Here is a 17,800-nt window from a genome sequence, read left to right as displayed (position 1 = left end):
TAATCCAAAATTAAATTTTACTTGATTTACTTTTAAATTTTACAAGCTAAATAGCTTGGCCAGTAAAGTGAAAGACCTGATATTTACACCAGATAATGCTCTAATGCATCCAGTTTGTTTCTGGATGTATTAGAGATTATCTGGTGTAAGTGGGTAATACCAAAGCTGGTATGGGTCATGGCAATGACAAATAGCTCCAAGCAGGAGAGTGTGTCATTTCTGAACTGGTTTACTCTCTTCTCTGAGTTCCCACTTAAAAGCTTTTGTGCTTTATCTTGCAATACTATTGCCTTCATTTTAAAAAATGAGGGCAATAATACTTACCCACGCTTTTAAACAGCCTGTGAGATAGTTATATGAGAGATGGCACGTACAGATAAAGTATTATTTTCATAAGCATGATGGTGATGGAGTAAGAGACTAGGCACAGCTTTATATATTTATTATTAATGTGAAAATGGGTCCTCTGTTTTCCAGCATACACAGTCAATGCAAAATTTATAGCTGAATTCAGAGAAATGCTGAACCTGGGGTAAAATGGGCAAGACTGAACATTCCAGCAATGCTTGCAAGAGGGGGTGGAAGCTACTTGTTTGCAATTAGCTGCAGCATCCAGAAGGTCATAGTCTTGGCTAGGGTTTTTAATGCTGTACACAAAAGATCTGCAAACAACTGAGAAGAGACCTTTTAAAAAGTGAGAACAGAAAGAACAGAACAGGTCCAAGATACGGATAAAGCTTCTGAAAAGCCATATTCAGAATGCAGCTGTCGTAGAGAGCCCATTTCCTACAGACTCACAACAGTGTATGATGGTGGAAAAAATGTCATCCCAAGTTCTAGCACAGTCAGAACTTTATGATACTGTTCATCAGGGAACGCATTTAGTCATTACGTGTTCTGTTATGAAGATGTCAAAACAGAGATCACTGAAATAGTCCTAAATCATATGCAGCTGTAGGATGTAGAAAATAGGGGTTCCAATGAGAAGAGAAGCTTTGTTGGGTGTAATTCTTAGCAGTAGCCAGAAATCAAAAAAAAAAAAAAAAAAAAAAAAAAAAAAAAAAAAGTGAGAGCAATGTCAGCTTGATAACATTTTCAACTAGAGAGCTGGATTTAGCAGAGACAGGTTAGGAAATTCACAGAACAAAATACAATGAAATTATCATAGACTATTTAGTTATTTATCAGGAGTTTCCAGGAAATATTAGAATCCATCAGTGTCAAAGGGAGGTGGGGAACATGCAAGGCAAGCAGACAGGTTTTCTTCTGAAAAGCCTTCAAAGAAGAGAAAATGAACATGGATTCAGAAAACAGTAGATGAAGGTTTGAGGGTCTGAACAGGGACTAGAAAAAGGAGCCAGACATATGAGAGAGAAGGAAAAGATTAGGGAAGATTCTGGGAAGAAAGCAAAGGTTACTCTTTGCCAGAAAGGTTAAAGTGATTAAGAAGGTTTTCATGAACTCAGGGAAGAGTCAGGGACACAAGAGCAATTGATGAGGGGAAAGTAGCTGATCAAAATTCAGTTGTCGAAGAAAATAAACACTTCTTAAAATCATCCAACAAGGGGATCAATAACAAGAAGGGGGAGAGCCTGTTAGAATTAATATAAATGTAAGTAGAGAAATAGCCAGAAAGCCTATAAATACATACACAAACCAGCAGATCCAGGCAAGGCACGCTGCAGAGCATAAAGGGATCCAATACACCCAGTTAACACATCATTAGCAATCAATAGTGAATGCTCATGGAAAACTGGAAACGGCCCAGGAGAGCAGCAATAAGTAAACACAACACTGAGCTGAGAGAGGAGGAAAAGGGAATAATCATGGGAATCACAGATCACTAAACACTTGCTGCAGCCTGTGATTAAAGTAAATTAAATAAAGACAGAGAGGAGGAGAGAGCTTACTCGGAGTGAAATGTCATAGACATAAAGGCAGTGAGGTGATTCTCCTGTGTGCTAAGAGAACTCTGCACAAACAGGGTGAAAAGAGCTCAAAAAGAAGGCAAAAAGGACAAATACAGAATGTCCTCCTTCTTTCTTGGAATAGGTGAGTGGAAGAAGTGTGCCAGACAGAGGCAAGGGATCTATCAGAGACCCCTTTGGAAGGTCTTCCCCTGGTGCATAAATTCATGCTGCAGAAGGCAATTTTTAAAGTGTTTGTTGATGGAGTGACTGTTTTAAGTACCCGGACAGGGCTTCCACACCCACTGCTTGTGCCTGTAATAGCAGCAAATTGATCTGAAAGTGTTTTTCAAAAAGCCTTTAGCAGTGAGACCTGAAATCTCATTGAAAGTTGATGTTTGCTCAAGGCTTAGCCCTCTTACCTCCCTTCTTCTCTGCCTCACCTCTGAAAATCAGAGCCTTAATCTATCAAATTGACATATGATATATAAACCTTAAGAAAACAGTTGGATGTCTGTTATAGAAAAGCCTACTTTTAAAATAAATTGTAATTGGCTCGGGTTCACCCATTGCTGTGTGGAGAAAAGCCATTCTAAGGACCCAAATATAGCACAAACTTTCCCTTCAGAGGAGGAAATCTGTGGGGATTAGGGTCAGCATTATCTTCACTAAACATACAGAAGGGGTCTTGACTGATACAATCCTCATGTTAGGTGATAATATTAAATTGGAGAGAGCATTGAAATCGAGGAAGCAGAAGGGAAAAGAGAAGGGAAACATAGACAGAATATAACAAAATGGGACATGATTTTAAAAAGTACAAATGGGCAAGTTACAGGAAAATTTCAATGGACATTTTGGAAACCTGGAGTAATATTACAAAAAAATAGATGTGTTTTTGCAGTGGGATATAATAATGTAGAAAACCGTATGAAAGCATCATGTCTAGATACTGAGATATTATTTCTTTTTTTACAGTTCTGTAGAAATTGTATTTGGAATACTGTGCTTCCTTCTTGGCAAAAAAACCCCAAAAAGGAACAGTTGAGGGAGTTGCAAAGAAAGAGGTAAAAAAAGGCAGATAAATGGCTCAGAGATATTAACTTACAATAACTGATGAAATGAAAGAACAATGGTGCATGACTTCAGGGGGTAAACCCCAGACAATAGGAAGCAAGCAACGGTCTATTAAAGTAAATTATATTAATTCATACAAAGAGACTGATGGATAAAACTGGTAAAAGGCTGTAATGAAATGGCATTTTGAAAGGGAAGAAAAAAAAGGTGAGAAAAGGCTGGTATTTAAGGAAATATACCCAGGCATGAGATATTTCTTTTTAGCAAGTGAATTATTTTTGGTAAATGAAGAAATCTAAGTTGCCTGATCCATTTAAAGCCAGATTCCACAAAGTTGTGTGAATATTTTATGGGTCAGCATTTTGGCAGAGAAAGCAACCAGTTTGTACTCCAGAGTCTTCTCTGCCTGTGACACCAATGATTTTATTTCTACGGTGCCTTTCTGATGATTGAAATTGAATGAATTTTTAATCATATAATCTATCCTTTACTGACACCAGCAGTGTTCCACTCAGACACATCAGCGTTTCCTGTCACTGGCAATCACTGAAAGCCCTGCCTCTTGGGCATACCAAATCTGTTACTCCCTTGCAGTTGTTGGCTTTATTTGGCCAGTTGCAACTTCTTGGGACATTCATCAAAAATATGACGAGCGCGTCCTTGCGTGCTGGCACAAAGATCACTTCTGCACAGGGGGACCGTGGGTATGTAATGTCCACACGAGATCTTCCAAAATAGCATCCTTTGGGCTTTGCTCTTTTGTGTTGGCATTCATAGCCTCGTGTGAACTTCCGTTTGATTTCAAGTCATCCCTGGATTATTGCCATGTTCCTCCACCTCTTTCTAAGCAGCTGCAAATAGAATCAATTATACTCTGCTATAGAGAGGTGGCATTTGTGTCTCAGGACCCTTTGAAAGCTGAGGGAGGAAATGGGGATTATTTCTTTATCACGATGTTGCTGAATATATCGAGGCTAGAATGTTCCTGACTTATCATGACATTTTGTTATAGCACTAAAGAAGGACATAGTTTTCTGGCTTCCCTATTAGGATCACAGGGTCCATTTGTCTTGAAAAGATATTTAAACAAGAAGGATACCTAATCCCCCGAGAGAAAAATGCCTGACATGGTCTTCTAATTCCTTCTAGTTATAATGCTTCTTTACATTGTTCGAAAATTTTGTATTTCTTTGCTAAATATACATACTTTTTTTTTTTTTTTTTTTTTTTTCTTTTTTTTTTTTTTTCTTGAGACCAGGATATCAAATATTTAAAGTCTCCTTCCTCTAAATTCAGGATGTTTTCTTTCTGAATACGAATATGCCAAGAAGTACTCTGGCAAGGATTGCCCTTTAAAGAAAGGCTTCATGGCTGGAGGATTTCTGGTTCCTGTGAGTGGAATTTATCTCACCTAAGTGTGCAACCTAAGTGCTCCCTTTATAGTTAATGGAGAGAAATGGGCACTTTTATGAGATCTGACCTAATGTAAATGCTGATTTTAGCTGGAGACACATTTACCTGCCTACATTGTCTAAACAGAGGCCTCAGATGACAAGTCCAGATGCAGATTGTCTACATTTAGTTCAGTAAATTCCACTCATATGACAACATGAATCAGCAGGCTTGGAGAAGGGGAGCCCTGGCTCTGGGATGGGTCTTTTTCCTCTTGTCCTGTCAAGATTTCTTCAAGGGATTGCTCCTGCTGGACACAAACTTGCCAGCAATTTTACAGCAGAACTGGGAAAGGTGTGATGTGTGTGAGTACTGTGCCATCCTTTCCTTTTCATCAATTTTTGTCCCACACAACAATCCCTGGTTCCAATCTCAAGCAGCTGTGGAGTTCTCCAAACTCCCAGGACATTCCAAACCTCCATTTCCTGATTTCAAAGAGAGGACTCCATCAATCTCTAGTAATAAAGGCAATGCTATATCAATAAAATTCTAAATCTGAAGGGGAAGAACCCCATACAAGTCAGCAAGGAGAATACAGGCAATTACACAGCCTGGAGTCACTCAGTGTACAGTACAAACATGTTATTTTTGATATTTATGTTTATAAGGACAACATCATCCTACAACTTGAAAATAAATGTCAATGTGTATACATCAAGAAACAATTAATGAGCTGCACTTTGGCCAAATCAACTAAATAATACCAAGGCTTGCTTTTTAATTAGTACCTTCACATCAGCTACTTAAATTGTCACACCTTTCTTGGGTGTGACAAGAAAAGAAATTTTAATCTGTGACACAGAGCAGATGCCCTCCAGTGAACTCAACATTCAGGTCTGCCAAGTCAGCAGATGCCATTCCTAGAGCTGCTTTTCAGTGGGAAATCACACACGCATTTTCTCCTAAAATGAGACAGTAGCATTATGGATGATTTTGTGGTTGTTTTTTTTTTTTTTCCCAAAAAGCCTCTTACAATTCCATCTTAATTTATAATGCACGTTTTCCAAGCTTTGCAATTATTTTTATAACAATAAAATCCTCTCTCTTCTTTACTAAGACTGTAATACCTATTACACACTATTGCTTTCCTACCCCTTGACAAACATGCATTTTTACAAGCCGTAAACCCCACATAAACCAGTGGCATGCACTACGGAGCTGGTGCAATGAATTTCATGCAGTATCAGGTAGGAAAGTTGTTTGTGTTACCTCTTTTTGCCCTACTGGAGGTGGTGGCTCAGCCTTCAACTGCTTATCCACGTGCAACTCACTTAACTCTTCATAAATCTCAGAGTTCTGACTCCGGACGCCTGGGCTTTGGCATCGCTGCCCCCTCAGCTGCAGCTGCTTTTCCTGCTGGAAATAATCCTAGATGGGTTTATTTTCTTTTTCTTTGATAGCATGCTTATTTCTTAAAGAGAACTCTCCAGCTAGAAGAGAAAACAGCCTGTACTATTCTCGTCAGGGGACGACATCTTAAGAAAATGGCAAGAAATGAGATAACACAAGTTTATGTTGCAAATTTTGAGCTTTAGCAATTTGGATATGCCAAGATATATGGCTGTAGAAAATAGACCTACAAATAGACCAACTTTTTTTTCTGAGCTTTTGTTGCTGAGGTGGGAGGAAATTCCCTTGCCATCTCCATTTTGATCCTGATTTTGAGACACAAACTTCCTCCAGTGACCTGAGGCGCAGAGAGAGGTGGCTGCCAAATAACCAAGGAGTGTACCCTGAAAATTCAGAATCAGGTGGTGACACTCAATGTAAAAGCTGGAGAAAGGAACAAGGGCGAAACTCAATATTGTTCTACAAGTCTGCTTGAAACTGTGTGAAAAATCCCCACGCCCAGAGAAGAAAAGATACACATTGAAGGGGAAGAAAATGCAAAGTTCACTGGAAAAGATAAAAGATATCTGAAAATAGATATGGAGAAACTGCAGGTAAACACGCAAATGTACGAGGCTCCTATTCAGCAAAACACTTAAGGCTACTTTGCACCCACTGAAGCACATGGGGCTCAACCACAGGCTGAAAGGAGAGCACACTCTGAAGCACTTCCCTGAAAGGGGATGGACTCTGGAAGCACTGCAATAATTTTTTCTCTCAGTAAACACATTTGACTGGACCTTGTGCTTGCTAGAATGCGTGGTGCCATTAAATCCAGCCGCTTCTTCCTGGAGCAGTGATTATTGCTGCTGAGCTCTCAAGAAGTTCTCCCAGGACTAATGGCAGAGGAAAGGATGTTTGCAGGGTTAGTCCCTCCCTCTGGAGGCCCAGGTTCTCTGTTTGTGTGGCTTTATTGATCCACCTAAGGCGGGGACTTCACTGAAAACTCCACAGCTCATCACAGCACTACCACTGTTCATGCCATTACTAAGGCAGCTACTAAAATATTAATAAAACTCCAGCAGGATTCAAAGGGCTGTGCTGAATTGCTTACAGAGGGACTTCCATGCTGAGAAAAAAATTACAAGCATAACCAGATTTCAATAGTAATTATTTAAACCTATTTATCTTTCATTTGTCCAGCTTTTTTCTTCCCTTTCCCTCGGCTTGACTGACATTCAGTGTTATTCAGGTATTAAGCAAATTTCCCTTCCCCAGGGAGTCCCAGACTACCTGCCTCAGTTTTAAAGCCACATCACCACAGGAAGTCCCTCAAGAGGTACCCAGAGCAGAAAAACACTTTATTCCAAATGTAACCATCTGAAAGACCAAATGACACAAAGGAAGCAGTTGGTTAAGCAAATTGCTCTCTGTATAAATATTTTTGGACTGTTGGGTTTGTAACAGTATTTTCAAATGTCGTTGTGTGTTTCTAGGAAATTAATTTAAAATCAAATTACTTGTTTCCTGCTTCGGAGGGCATGTGGTCTAAAATATATTCTAACTTTAGTAAATCAAATTATGCATGTCCAAATTTATACCCTCTGCATAGGAAGGTACTACATACAATTTTTACAAATTTTTTTTTGACACACATTAGCATTGATCTTCATAGGCCAATAACCACAGGGTAACAGGTGTGTCTCTGACAAAAAGTAACACTTTTTAAGGCTTTTCAGCAGTCTTTGTCTTTGGAAATAGTTTAATATTCAGGAGAGAAGCCAATGTGGAAGGCACAGTACACAAAACTAAGGCACTCAGCCATAAAATGTTCTTTTTTTTTCAATGCAATGTGCATTCAACTTAGTACCAAATAATCTTAATGGCATGATATTGGTTATAGCACTGGAACAGCAGAAACAATCGTTTCATGTTGAAAGTGCAACACAATCTGAGGTGGCGTCTCAAGTTCATTTATTCAGAAAGGTTGTGCACTCAGATTCACTGGAAACTGTGCACTGTAAGAGGACAGACCCTGTAACTCAGCTGATCTGATAATGTTCTAATTGTTAAGCAAATTATTGTGTTAAGCTAGAGTCAAATGCCAAACTTACACCAATTCTCTATTTACTAATCCCTCTGTGGTACCAGGACTTAGCAACACTTTCATAGAGACTCAACTCCAGGAAATGTGGTCCTGGCTTCTTCCCAGAAATCACACTTGTACCAAGTATCCAATGAGTTAACGTTAATTAAAACTGATTAATATATCCTGGCAAAATATTCAATGGGGGCATCACGCACATGTGCTCAGACAACAATTTGGTTCATCAACGTGTGTTTTCAGACTCGTCTTCTAAATTTATAAGCTGGGAGGAAATGAGTAAGAGAAATAGACTGTTCCAAAGAATCTGGTAGTGTAGACTGATCCCAAAAGGAGTGTTAGGGATTCAATGGAGTTTTTGCAAGCAGCCAAAGGCAGTCCTGGTGAACAATTCTCTTGAGATGCAATAGTCTCAATTCCAGCACACAGCACCTGAAAACCTGAGAGCAGAGACCTGTCTGGGGAAAGGTGCCTTTGGTTTATGTTGTTTAACTTCGGGCTGTTTGCCTTTGTCCTTATTCCAGATGATTTGTTCTTCTGGCAGCAACGGCAGCAGGTCTATCTCCTGTACAGTTTCCCACCGTGGGTGGTTTACATAATTTATGTTTAATTTTTGTATCAAGTGCCACGTTGCCAAGGCAATACACATTATGTTAATATTTATCAATTCAGTCTCTTTCTTCATTTGTAAAGTAAAACCATTGAATGGTACTAAAACTTTGTGCATGCAAAGGGAGGGTGCGGAGCTCAGGACTGACCTCAGCATAAACCAAAAGTTTGCTCACCTCTGCCCTGACATGGGCCCTAAAAAGAGGTGATCTGCCAACACCATACCAGTGATTAGCACATGGAGGGGGGTGGACAGTGCTGTCCCCTCTCACGCTGCAGGCCAGCTGCAGCACCAGGAAAGCAGCTACCAGATTGGAAACAGGGCATAATCTGGGTGACATCTCAAGAGTGCTGGTGCACGGACCCACATAGTTGTTTGCTGACACAAATAAATGCAAAAGCTCCACACTGCGTTGTGTGTCTGAAAAGCACAGATCAGCTAATTGTTCCAGGCTCAAATGGGGATTAGTGCAAATGCCGCTCCTCTGGAAAGAGGACTTGCTGCTGGCAAAACAAGGCAAATACCTGTCATCAGCATGGCTTCACTTTATTCCTTCCCCATGGAAATATCATTTTTTCCATTCTGTGCAAACAAATTTAGAAAGAGGATCCCAGGACTTGCCTTTCGGATGGTGGTCAGTTCAAATGGGTTCTCCTGATGCTTCTCTCACGCCCCAGATCATGACCCTATCTTGTGACATTTGTTCCCTGATTCCCTGGCCGTGGCTGTTGTGAGAAAGATGTGCAAATCCTTTGATAGCAGGAAGCTTCCTGTCCCAAGCAGGTGGGGAGGAAAGAGATGGGAATTGGCTCTGGGGCCCTCCTTCTTTGCCATTGTTACTGCAGAGCCAGCGAGCAAAAATGATGTGGATGGATGAAGCTAATTATTTTACTATTTTATGAGAAGGATAAGGGTTTTCCCTTTGTCTGGTGAGACAGTGCAAATGCAAACTGCCTTTTACTCAGTCACAATGCATTGGGAAGCTTTGATGCCATGTATCCACTCCCCACCATACTCATGCATCCAGCTGCCTCCTTGTTGAGACACTAATAGGAATTCAGGGGTGTCTGAGTTCTGCAGTCACATTCCAGGAATGACCTGGTCAGGACATTTGCAGGTACAGACTCAAGAGTGGAGGCTTGTCCTGGTCCCCACATACATGCCTGCACACACACTGGGCCATGCCAGGGGAATCCTCCTTTACCTTGGGATCAGAGGAGCAGCAGGAGTATGACAACAGAAGAGTCTCTGCTTCAGCCATTCATTAATGAGTGATGCTATGACACTGAGTCTCCTCAAGAAATCCAGCTCCTTTAACAGATGACAACACATTTTAACCTGCAAAGTTTCCTATACCCAAATTTTGGATACCATAAAGGGAATCTGCAGAGCTTTTCATGTGTAGTAAACCCTGTTCAGCAGTGTGACAGGGATTGTTACAAGAGGGCTGTTTACTCTATAAGGTGGTTGTTGATGTTTGTGTTTCTCCTTGCAGACAACTATGGATTTCACAAAATTGCTGTGCCTGGTAGCAATTGGCACCCTTTCTCAGCAACAGTTTGCATCTAGTAACTGGCACCCTTCCTCTGCAAAGAAGCCAACAAGTAAATGATGGTGAAAACTGAACTGTTTATATACTACCTCCACATAAGTGGAGAAGCAAGCAGATTGCAGAGCTGCTGAAAGATGGTGAGCTTGCATTACTGCCTTGGTGGCACTTGTTTCGTGTGTAAAGTAAACAGGAGACTGCAGTCTGCGGAGCTGTCGGGCTGACAACTCTCAGATATGCTGAATTCAGTCTTTCTGAAAAGCCTTGAAAAATCTGAGCTGAAATGGGAGAGAAATAAATAACCACAAACTGGAGAAATGAATCGTTGGTTCTTATTACCAGAACAGAACATTTATGATCATGGTTCTTCTCTTTCACAAATAAATGTAAATCCTTGTAGCACCAACAAAATCAGTGCATTTATCTTTCTGCATGAAGAAAGATCACCAAATATATCAGGAAAATTCCCTTACTACCATAATATGAGAAGGGGAAAATTAGTATCACTTATTCTGCTAGGAAAAAAAGAAGGCTGGAGTGCAGCTGTCAATTTTAAATGTGCACATTTAAGGATCTCTCTAACCTGCTTTGAATAATTGCTTCTGTAATGCAGAGTTGCCACTACTCAGTTTAATGGGAAATCACAGGAAAACCTGCAGCAATACCACATCACAGCACTAGGATTATAGCTGAGACACAAAAGGACTTGTGCTACACTGTGTTCATTTACAAGAGCATTTTATTGGCACACTACAACATTTGCAATACCAGTGTAAAGTGTGTCAAGTCCTACCTTAAGGCTGACACACACATGTATCATTTAAGACCTACAAATTCCTCATAGAGGGGACAAAGCCAGGACAGCCTAAATCTGATTATTTGAGACTGGTGATGCCCTCTCTCCATCCTTTGGCACTTGGTCCATCATTCCACTTCAGCAGGAACAGCCAGACAGCACAGCTTAGTACACTGATTTTTGTTCCATTTTGCAGCATTTATCCACCCCTCCCTGTCATTTCTCTTGTCATCTATGCAAAAGCCAGAAACAAAATGGTGCAAAGTGAGTAGTAAAACATCAGAATTAGAAGGTGCTGCTTGCATTTGCTCTGTGAATCCATGTGCTTTTTATTTTTCACTTTCTTTAAGACTCAGCCTTTATAGGAACCACGCTTATAAAAATCCAAATCACTAACACATGCATAAGAGCCACATGGGCAAAACAGATTAAACACAATAATCCCTGAGTTCAGAAAGAGCAGAGTTTGTTGCCCAGCCCCTGGGTAGATGATGCCTCTAACTTGGATGTCTTTAGGTCCCAGGTGATTTTTGTGTGTGCTGTCACCTGTCAGAGATAAGGGCATGGAAGTCTGAAGTACACCTATGTAAGTTAAACACAGATCTTATCCTCCTGTTTGACCTAAGAAAGACATTTTTCCCCAAAAATGTCACAAGGTATTTGTAAAGAAAACTCCAGTACCTGCTCTAGAAAAATAATGCACCTGTGAGTACTTAGCTGGATAAAATTAACAGAAACTGGCAATTACAATTCAGGATGTCCAAGGCTAGGGCTGGCCAGAAACCACAGCTTCTCAGCAGAGGATGTTAACAGCAAAAACTCCCCTGGAACCAGCCTGACCTGGTATTTTCTTCTATTTTGAATAAAGGTGAACTAAAACTTTGCCAGACAAGCCTCATCACAGCCACTAACTGCTGGTCTCTGCATGAGTGTTGGATGCTTTGCAAAATGTCATCCCTCAGAAGCAGCAGTTCAGCAGTGTTCCTTCTTGGATTAATCCAGAATATTTAAGCCTTTGAACTCTGGCTGCAGAAGAGTAAGGCTTATTTTTTCTAATGGCTTCTGCCTTCCTGGCCCTAGATCTTTTACCACACTGAGCAACACACTGCCCATAATAAAACAGAAATTCATTATTCCAAGGGTCGACTCTTAAAACTTGTCTGAGAGGAAGGGCTTGGCAAAAAGATGGACTGCCAAAGTTAATTTATACTGTTATCAATTCAATAGGCTTAAATAGGCAGTGAAAGCGTTTCATAAGTGTTCATTGTTCAGAGTTCAAGCTAATACCTTCTGCTAAATTGCATTTTGAAGTTTAATCACAATCTACTTTATGTTTCTTTCGGTAATTGGGATTTCTCCACAGTATAATATGAAAAACTCAAACTAATGGGCTTCTCTGATGGAAGTTTAAATTTTGGAAATTTGCCTTGGAGTGCAGTCAGTGCGAGTGCCTGAAATAACCCAGAACCTTTCACCCAATTAAGATGTTAATATTTTGATCATTAAGAAAATTTCATATTGTTACAGGCAACAGCAACAAAATAATCATTATTTGAAGTGTTATTTTGGAGTATAATTAATGGGAGCAGTTTTACCCCTCCAACACACTGCCTCACATGGCACGGGAGCTGTTGGGCAACTGGCTGCTGCTCTTTTTCTCCAAAATGCTAAATGTCAGCATTTTCTTTATCAAAGGGAGAAACAGTGAGAAATGCTCATTTCTGGTCAGCCTTTTGCTCCGGGGAGGGACATGGATACTGGGAAATGGCATCCAGCAAGCTGTGACTGACTGACACGCAGTCCCGGGTCCGGGCACTTGTCCAAACGCGTGTTGTCAACTCTGCTGCGCCTGATATCAGCTCTTTCAATGCCAGCCTGGCTTTTTCCCCCCTCCTTCCTTTCTCTCCTCCATCAGCTCCCTGTGTTTCCTGCACCTTAGGCGTTATGCTGTGGACAAATATGTTTGCCTGGCACCGAGAACTGAATAAGCACCCTAAAACCTCTGTTTGTGGTGTGACTGCTCCAGTCACGTCAGCAGAGATCTGACACGGGAGTTTCTGCCCCACTCTACTGCCACAAAATAACCACAGGCTCCTTTCTACATGTAGAAGCCAAGATGAGGACATAGGTGCTTTAAATCTGCTGCTGGGATTTACAGTCCCATTTATTTTTTTCTAATGCCCTTGCTGCTATTCTTCTGAAGACAATAAATCCAGAAATGTTCTCTTTTATTGCCAAAAATAATTAGTTCTACACAGTTTTCAAGAAACAGAAAGCAAAACATACGGCTTAAGAAGTGATATATCCAGGCAAACTATGTACAGAAAAACAAGGAAACCCCCCTGTTATCTTACTTAATGATCAGAAAAATATTGGCCCAAATAAAGGCGACAAGAAGGATGCTGTAAGATTTATTGTGTGCATCATGCATGTACACACGTGGGCTCACTCTCCTCCCAGTGAGAACTGGGGAGTCATCAACAGGATTCAATGGTATTTTATCCAGTTACACTCAGAGAGAACGTGTCCCACAGACTGGAACTGCAAACAGACAGAATATAAATACTGTTTGAAAAGGGTATTAGGGTTCCTGACAGCAAAGAATATTTCCTGCAGTAAATGCTGAAATTAATGTACCCTGTCAAATAAACACATGGCTTCATGGGATCTCTGATTTATAGGTGTTAGAATTATTAGGAGCATAAGATATTGTCACAAACAATTTTATAACAAAATCTTTGTGCACTGGCATTTTTATACTAATTTTCAATAATTTCTGCTAACTTACATCAACCTGGAATATTTCCATTGGCTTTTACAGAATCCCTTCAGGTTTAGAAGCAGGTTTGTAATGAACAGGAACTGTACAATAAAATTTCCACTGTATACAAAGGAAACAGATGTGGGTCCACATACAGATGGTGAACTTTCTGTTACCTGAGAAATTTAATTCTTTTTTTTTTTTTTCCCATCTTACAAATGATGCATCATAGCTAAAATAAACTTACAGGCTCCCTGCAGAATTTAGCTGTAGTCCTTGACTCAGTGCTATGAGAAAGCAAAACCATCATACTTTAATGGTCCTCTGTGACATCAAAATATGAATCTCTTACTGGTAGAAACTTGGAAGAAAAGCCATCAGAAATAGTTTCACCTTGTCAAATGAAATGAGTTAGTAATTCTGAAATATATAACGGGAAGAAGAGAATAAAAACTTGGGCTTTTGATCAATTTCAGGGCAGTACAGAGACTGCACCAATGGAATAGAGACTGAGAGCAGCTAGCTCTATCTTTGATGTGTACTGAGGCAGTTACTCATCTACAGCTGGAAACCTATTTTCCCTGGGACATGTGTTTGGTGAAGTCCAGACAAAGGTATACAAGGGGGGAGAACTGTCAATTGAGAAAAAAAAAACCCATATGATTGAGAGAGCAAAGTGTGCTCTGGAGCAAAGAATACCCATCCAGAGTGCAAAATCCAGGTACTGCCCAGCCCTTGGGTCCTCTGTGCAGACCCAGATCCAAACATCCCGAAAATGACAGCAGAGCTGCTGCTGTGCCCAGAGTGGTCCAGGGAAATCCCACTGAGAAGTGGAGTTGTGCAGGTGGGAAACTGGGAAAGCCTGAGAGACCTTGACAAACACAGCCCTGCAGGCAATATTCCCTGCCAGGTCAGGGAAAGGTGAGCCCCAGGAGACACAGCAGCAACTCTGCAGTTAAGGATTCCTAGAGCCAGGGGTGAGCCTGAGGCAAGAGAACGGGCCAGTCCTCCTCGGGATGGCACAAAGTGGCTGTGGGGGGCACTGGGAGCGCAGAAAGACAAGGCAGGGCTCCCGGGGCGTGCGTGCCTGGAGCCGAGGCCGGGCTGGGCAGCCGGGAGCGCTGGGTGCCGGCAGCAGGCAGGCAGCACTTTGTGTGTGACCCAATTAGCCACTGCCTCGGAACAAATCAATAATGGCATTTTCTGGAGACAAGCAGGCAAGTGCTGCTGGCTCGGCACGGCGCTGCAAGCGAAGGCACAAAGGTGTGATCTCTGCGGAAAATTGGCATCCTGGCCGGGTTCTGTCACTGCAGAGAGGCTCAGTGTGAGATGTGGCCACGAGCCACGGGGCCACTAGCCACTGCAGCGTGGGTTTTCTCCTCAGTGGCATGCTGGGTGGCCAGGAACAAGAGGTTTGAGTAAGGCAGCACATGTAGTAACTCAATTTAAGGAAGGGCAGAAAGAGGTAACAACACTGCTGGACTGACTCAAATGAGGAGGAAAGGGAAGAGCCATTTCTTTAGGTAGTACTACTAAAATTTCCTGGCTGTAGGAACTCACAGATGAACAAAAGGATCCAGACAGTGAGCCCAAAAACCTGAACCTCACTGAGGCTGTGGTAATAGGTACAAGGTAGAGTTAACTGTAAGTGCAGGATGTTGTATTTTAGGGGCTGATTTAGGACACTCAGCATTACTCATCTGGAAGCTCCTTTAGGTCCATTTATCAGGATTCCTCTGAACCAAAAAGTGATGTCACTGTGAAAAAGGCACACACTGTTCTGGGCTACAGCTGTGGGCCACTTGAAAGGGACGCAAAACTAAAGCAGAAATTTTTAAAGATAAAAGCTTTGCACTTAGATATCAAATGTAAATGGTACAAACCCCTCTGATGTCTGAAACTTTCAATGTAGCTAAATTGCAGATATGTTGTTGTAGAATCCATTGCATTAGTTGGGCTGGACTGTATCCACTGTATCCACATCTCATCACCCTGCTGTCCCCATAATCTATTTCTTTCTTCTTCTGGGGACTGAAAGGTGGTGCCACAAATGAAAAATGGTCATAAAGCAATTACAAGACACTCTGTGAAGGCTCAAGATGGCAATATCCACATTTTAATCATCTAGGAAGGCAAAATGAGAACCCAAAAAAACCTCGAGAAGATGCAGCCAGTAGATTACTGTGGTTGCTACTGAGCTCTTGGGAGCTGTTTTCCTCCTGGGAAAACCCATATTTTGCATGTCAAATACAGATAAAAAATTGCAAGAGTGTTATTCTTTTTTCTCATTATGAGGTGAAAATCATTAAATCCTTAAGAAATCTTGTGGACTGACAGGGAGAGACTTCCCCAGCACTATGAACAGGCAAAGGAGAAGAGGTTAGATAAAGACACAAACTAAAATGCTGCAATGACCAGCAGCAACACACATATCACACAGCAGTGACAAATTAATTTAGCTCAAGGCAGCTCTTTCTCAGCCTCACTTCCCATTTCTTGTGCCAGTTCTGACTTCATTGTTCTGCTTTTCTTTTGGATCCTTTCACTGTGGGATGTGTGTGCTACAGGTACAGGTACATGTCCCCTGACTCTCCGAGCTGGCAGAGCACCCCACTTGCATCTCAGCAATCAAAGGAGATTTGGGAGCCATCAGGTGGGCTCACCCCTTCAAAACTCTCCCAATGACAGTGCCACAAATTGGCAGCTTTCAGGAAGATGGCTGCTGCCAGTGCAAGCTTTGATAATAGAAATGGCAGCTGAAATTTAAACTTAGACATTTCTATTACTCAGAGGAAAATGTGCAGTCACAGAAGGTTTTCTCATCATCTGAAATCTCAAGCTGCCGTGTGCAATGCTCTGGGGCTCATTTCTCCTAGCCACAATGGTTTATTTTAGAGTAGTTTTGTGACTTTCTGGGAAGAACCTGGGAATTACCCTTTCTGGTAACAGGAGCTGTAAGCTGAGATGATCCTCACCCTAAAACACTCCATTGAGATCAATAACTTTGTGGTTCTGCCTGAGACCAGCATCCCTTTAGCCTCTCTCTTTTAGACTGGGCAAGTCAGACTGATGGAAGCACAGGATATCTGGTCTGGGACCTTCAACTTACAGAGAATGTGTAAAAGGTGTGTAAGAGTCGTGTAGGTTTACTAGCTGTGCACTGCAGAGTCATTCATCCACATTATTCCTTTTTATGCATCTCCTGTCACCTCCTTTTCCATGCTCTTGCACCAAAATCCACTTGCAGGAGGAGGAAAACACGTTCTGGCAATGCTGCCAAAGGGCTGCTCAGTTCCAGGTCAGCCAACAACTTTAAAGAGAAGCAGGGTACATTGTCTTCTCCTCAGAAGTAAATGCACATACACATTCCCTTTGTACATACTAAAATATTGAAATATGCAAAAATATGGATTGTAATTAGGGGAAAGTTGGAATAGATTTGAATGTTTAGCATACCCTTGGTATTTCTTGTTTGGTTTCCGCGTGATGCCCTCTGCACAAAATGATACTTCACCCTAATTGTGCCCTCTCAGTGCAATAATGTAAAAATCATGTAAATTTTGCTCTTGTTCAAGTTGTTCTTCCTTTGGGAGCTCTAATCTCATTATCCTGGACATCCTGGAGGGGAGGAGGTAAGGACACCCATGGAGTTGGGGCTTGCAGGATTAAAGCTTCCGGCAGTGAGTGAGGAAATTTATTCCCCAGAGTCCCACAGGGATGTCCTTGGTAAAAGGCTCAGCCCACTGTAACATCCCACAATGCAATATCCAGGGAATTGGGATTTCATATCAGCCTTCAGATCCAATAATTTCTTCTGCAGTAACCCACATGTTGATCAAGTGAAATTTTCTGAGTCCAGAGATCATACATCTTTGGAATGGGCACCAGTAAAAATGACAGATCTTTGAATTTGTTGGCATCTGCTTTCTCATGGCTCTGCTCCTTTTGGAGATATTTACAGCTGTGCAAATGTATTAGGGTTTTGCAGAAAAGCAAATGCAAAGCTCATCACACAATTATAATTTCTGCTGCTAAGCTTCTTCCTATTTTTGTTTATTTATTATGCCAATGTATTTTGAGTTTTTGAGTTGGAACAGCCTCGTACACACACATTTTCCCCTCTAGGAATTTGTTAAAATTGCTTTCTGGATATATGAACTTGCTGCTTGTTTGGACCTTTTCAGCAGTAAGACCTCTCAGACCTGCAGATAAAAA

General features: G+C 41.3%; 1 protein-coding gene across 1 annotated transcript in view; it reads right to left on the bottom strand.

Annotated features, from left to right (window-relative positions):
- The window catches only part of LOC128805975 (sodium channel protein type 5 subunit alpha-like), a 207,134-nt gene that overhangs the window by 49,471 nt on the left and 139,863 nt on the right, over nt 1-17,800 (bottom strand). Inside the window, exon 19 of the mRNA XM_053975044.1 lies at nt 5,646-5,804. Coding sequence (XP_053831019.1) covers nt 5,646-5,804 — 159 coding nt within the window. The remainder of the gene's footprint in view (nt 1-5,645; nt 5,805-17,800) is intronic.

Source organism: Vidua macroura, chromosome 1 (assembly GCF_024509145.1).
Source record: "Vidua macroura isolate BioBank_ID:100142 chromosome 1, ASM2450914v1, whole genome shotgun sequence".
In the NCBI taxonomy this organism is placed as follows: domain Eukaryota; kingdom Metazoa; phylum Chordata; class Aves; order Passeriformes; family Viduidae; genus Vidua; species Vidua macroura.
The sequence above is the reverse complement of the archived record's forward strand: the minus strand, read 5'-3'. Positions and strand labels throughout refer to the sequence as shown.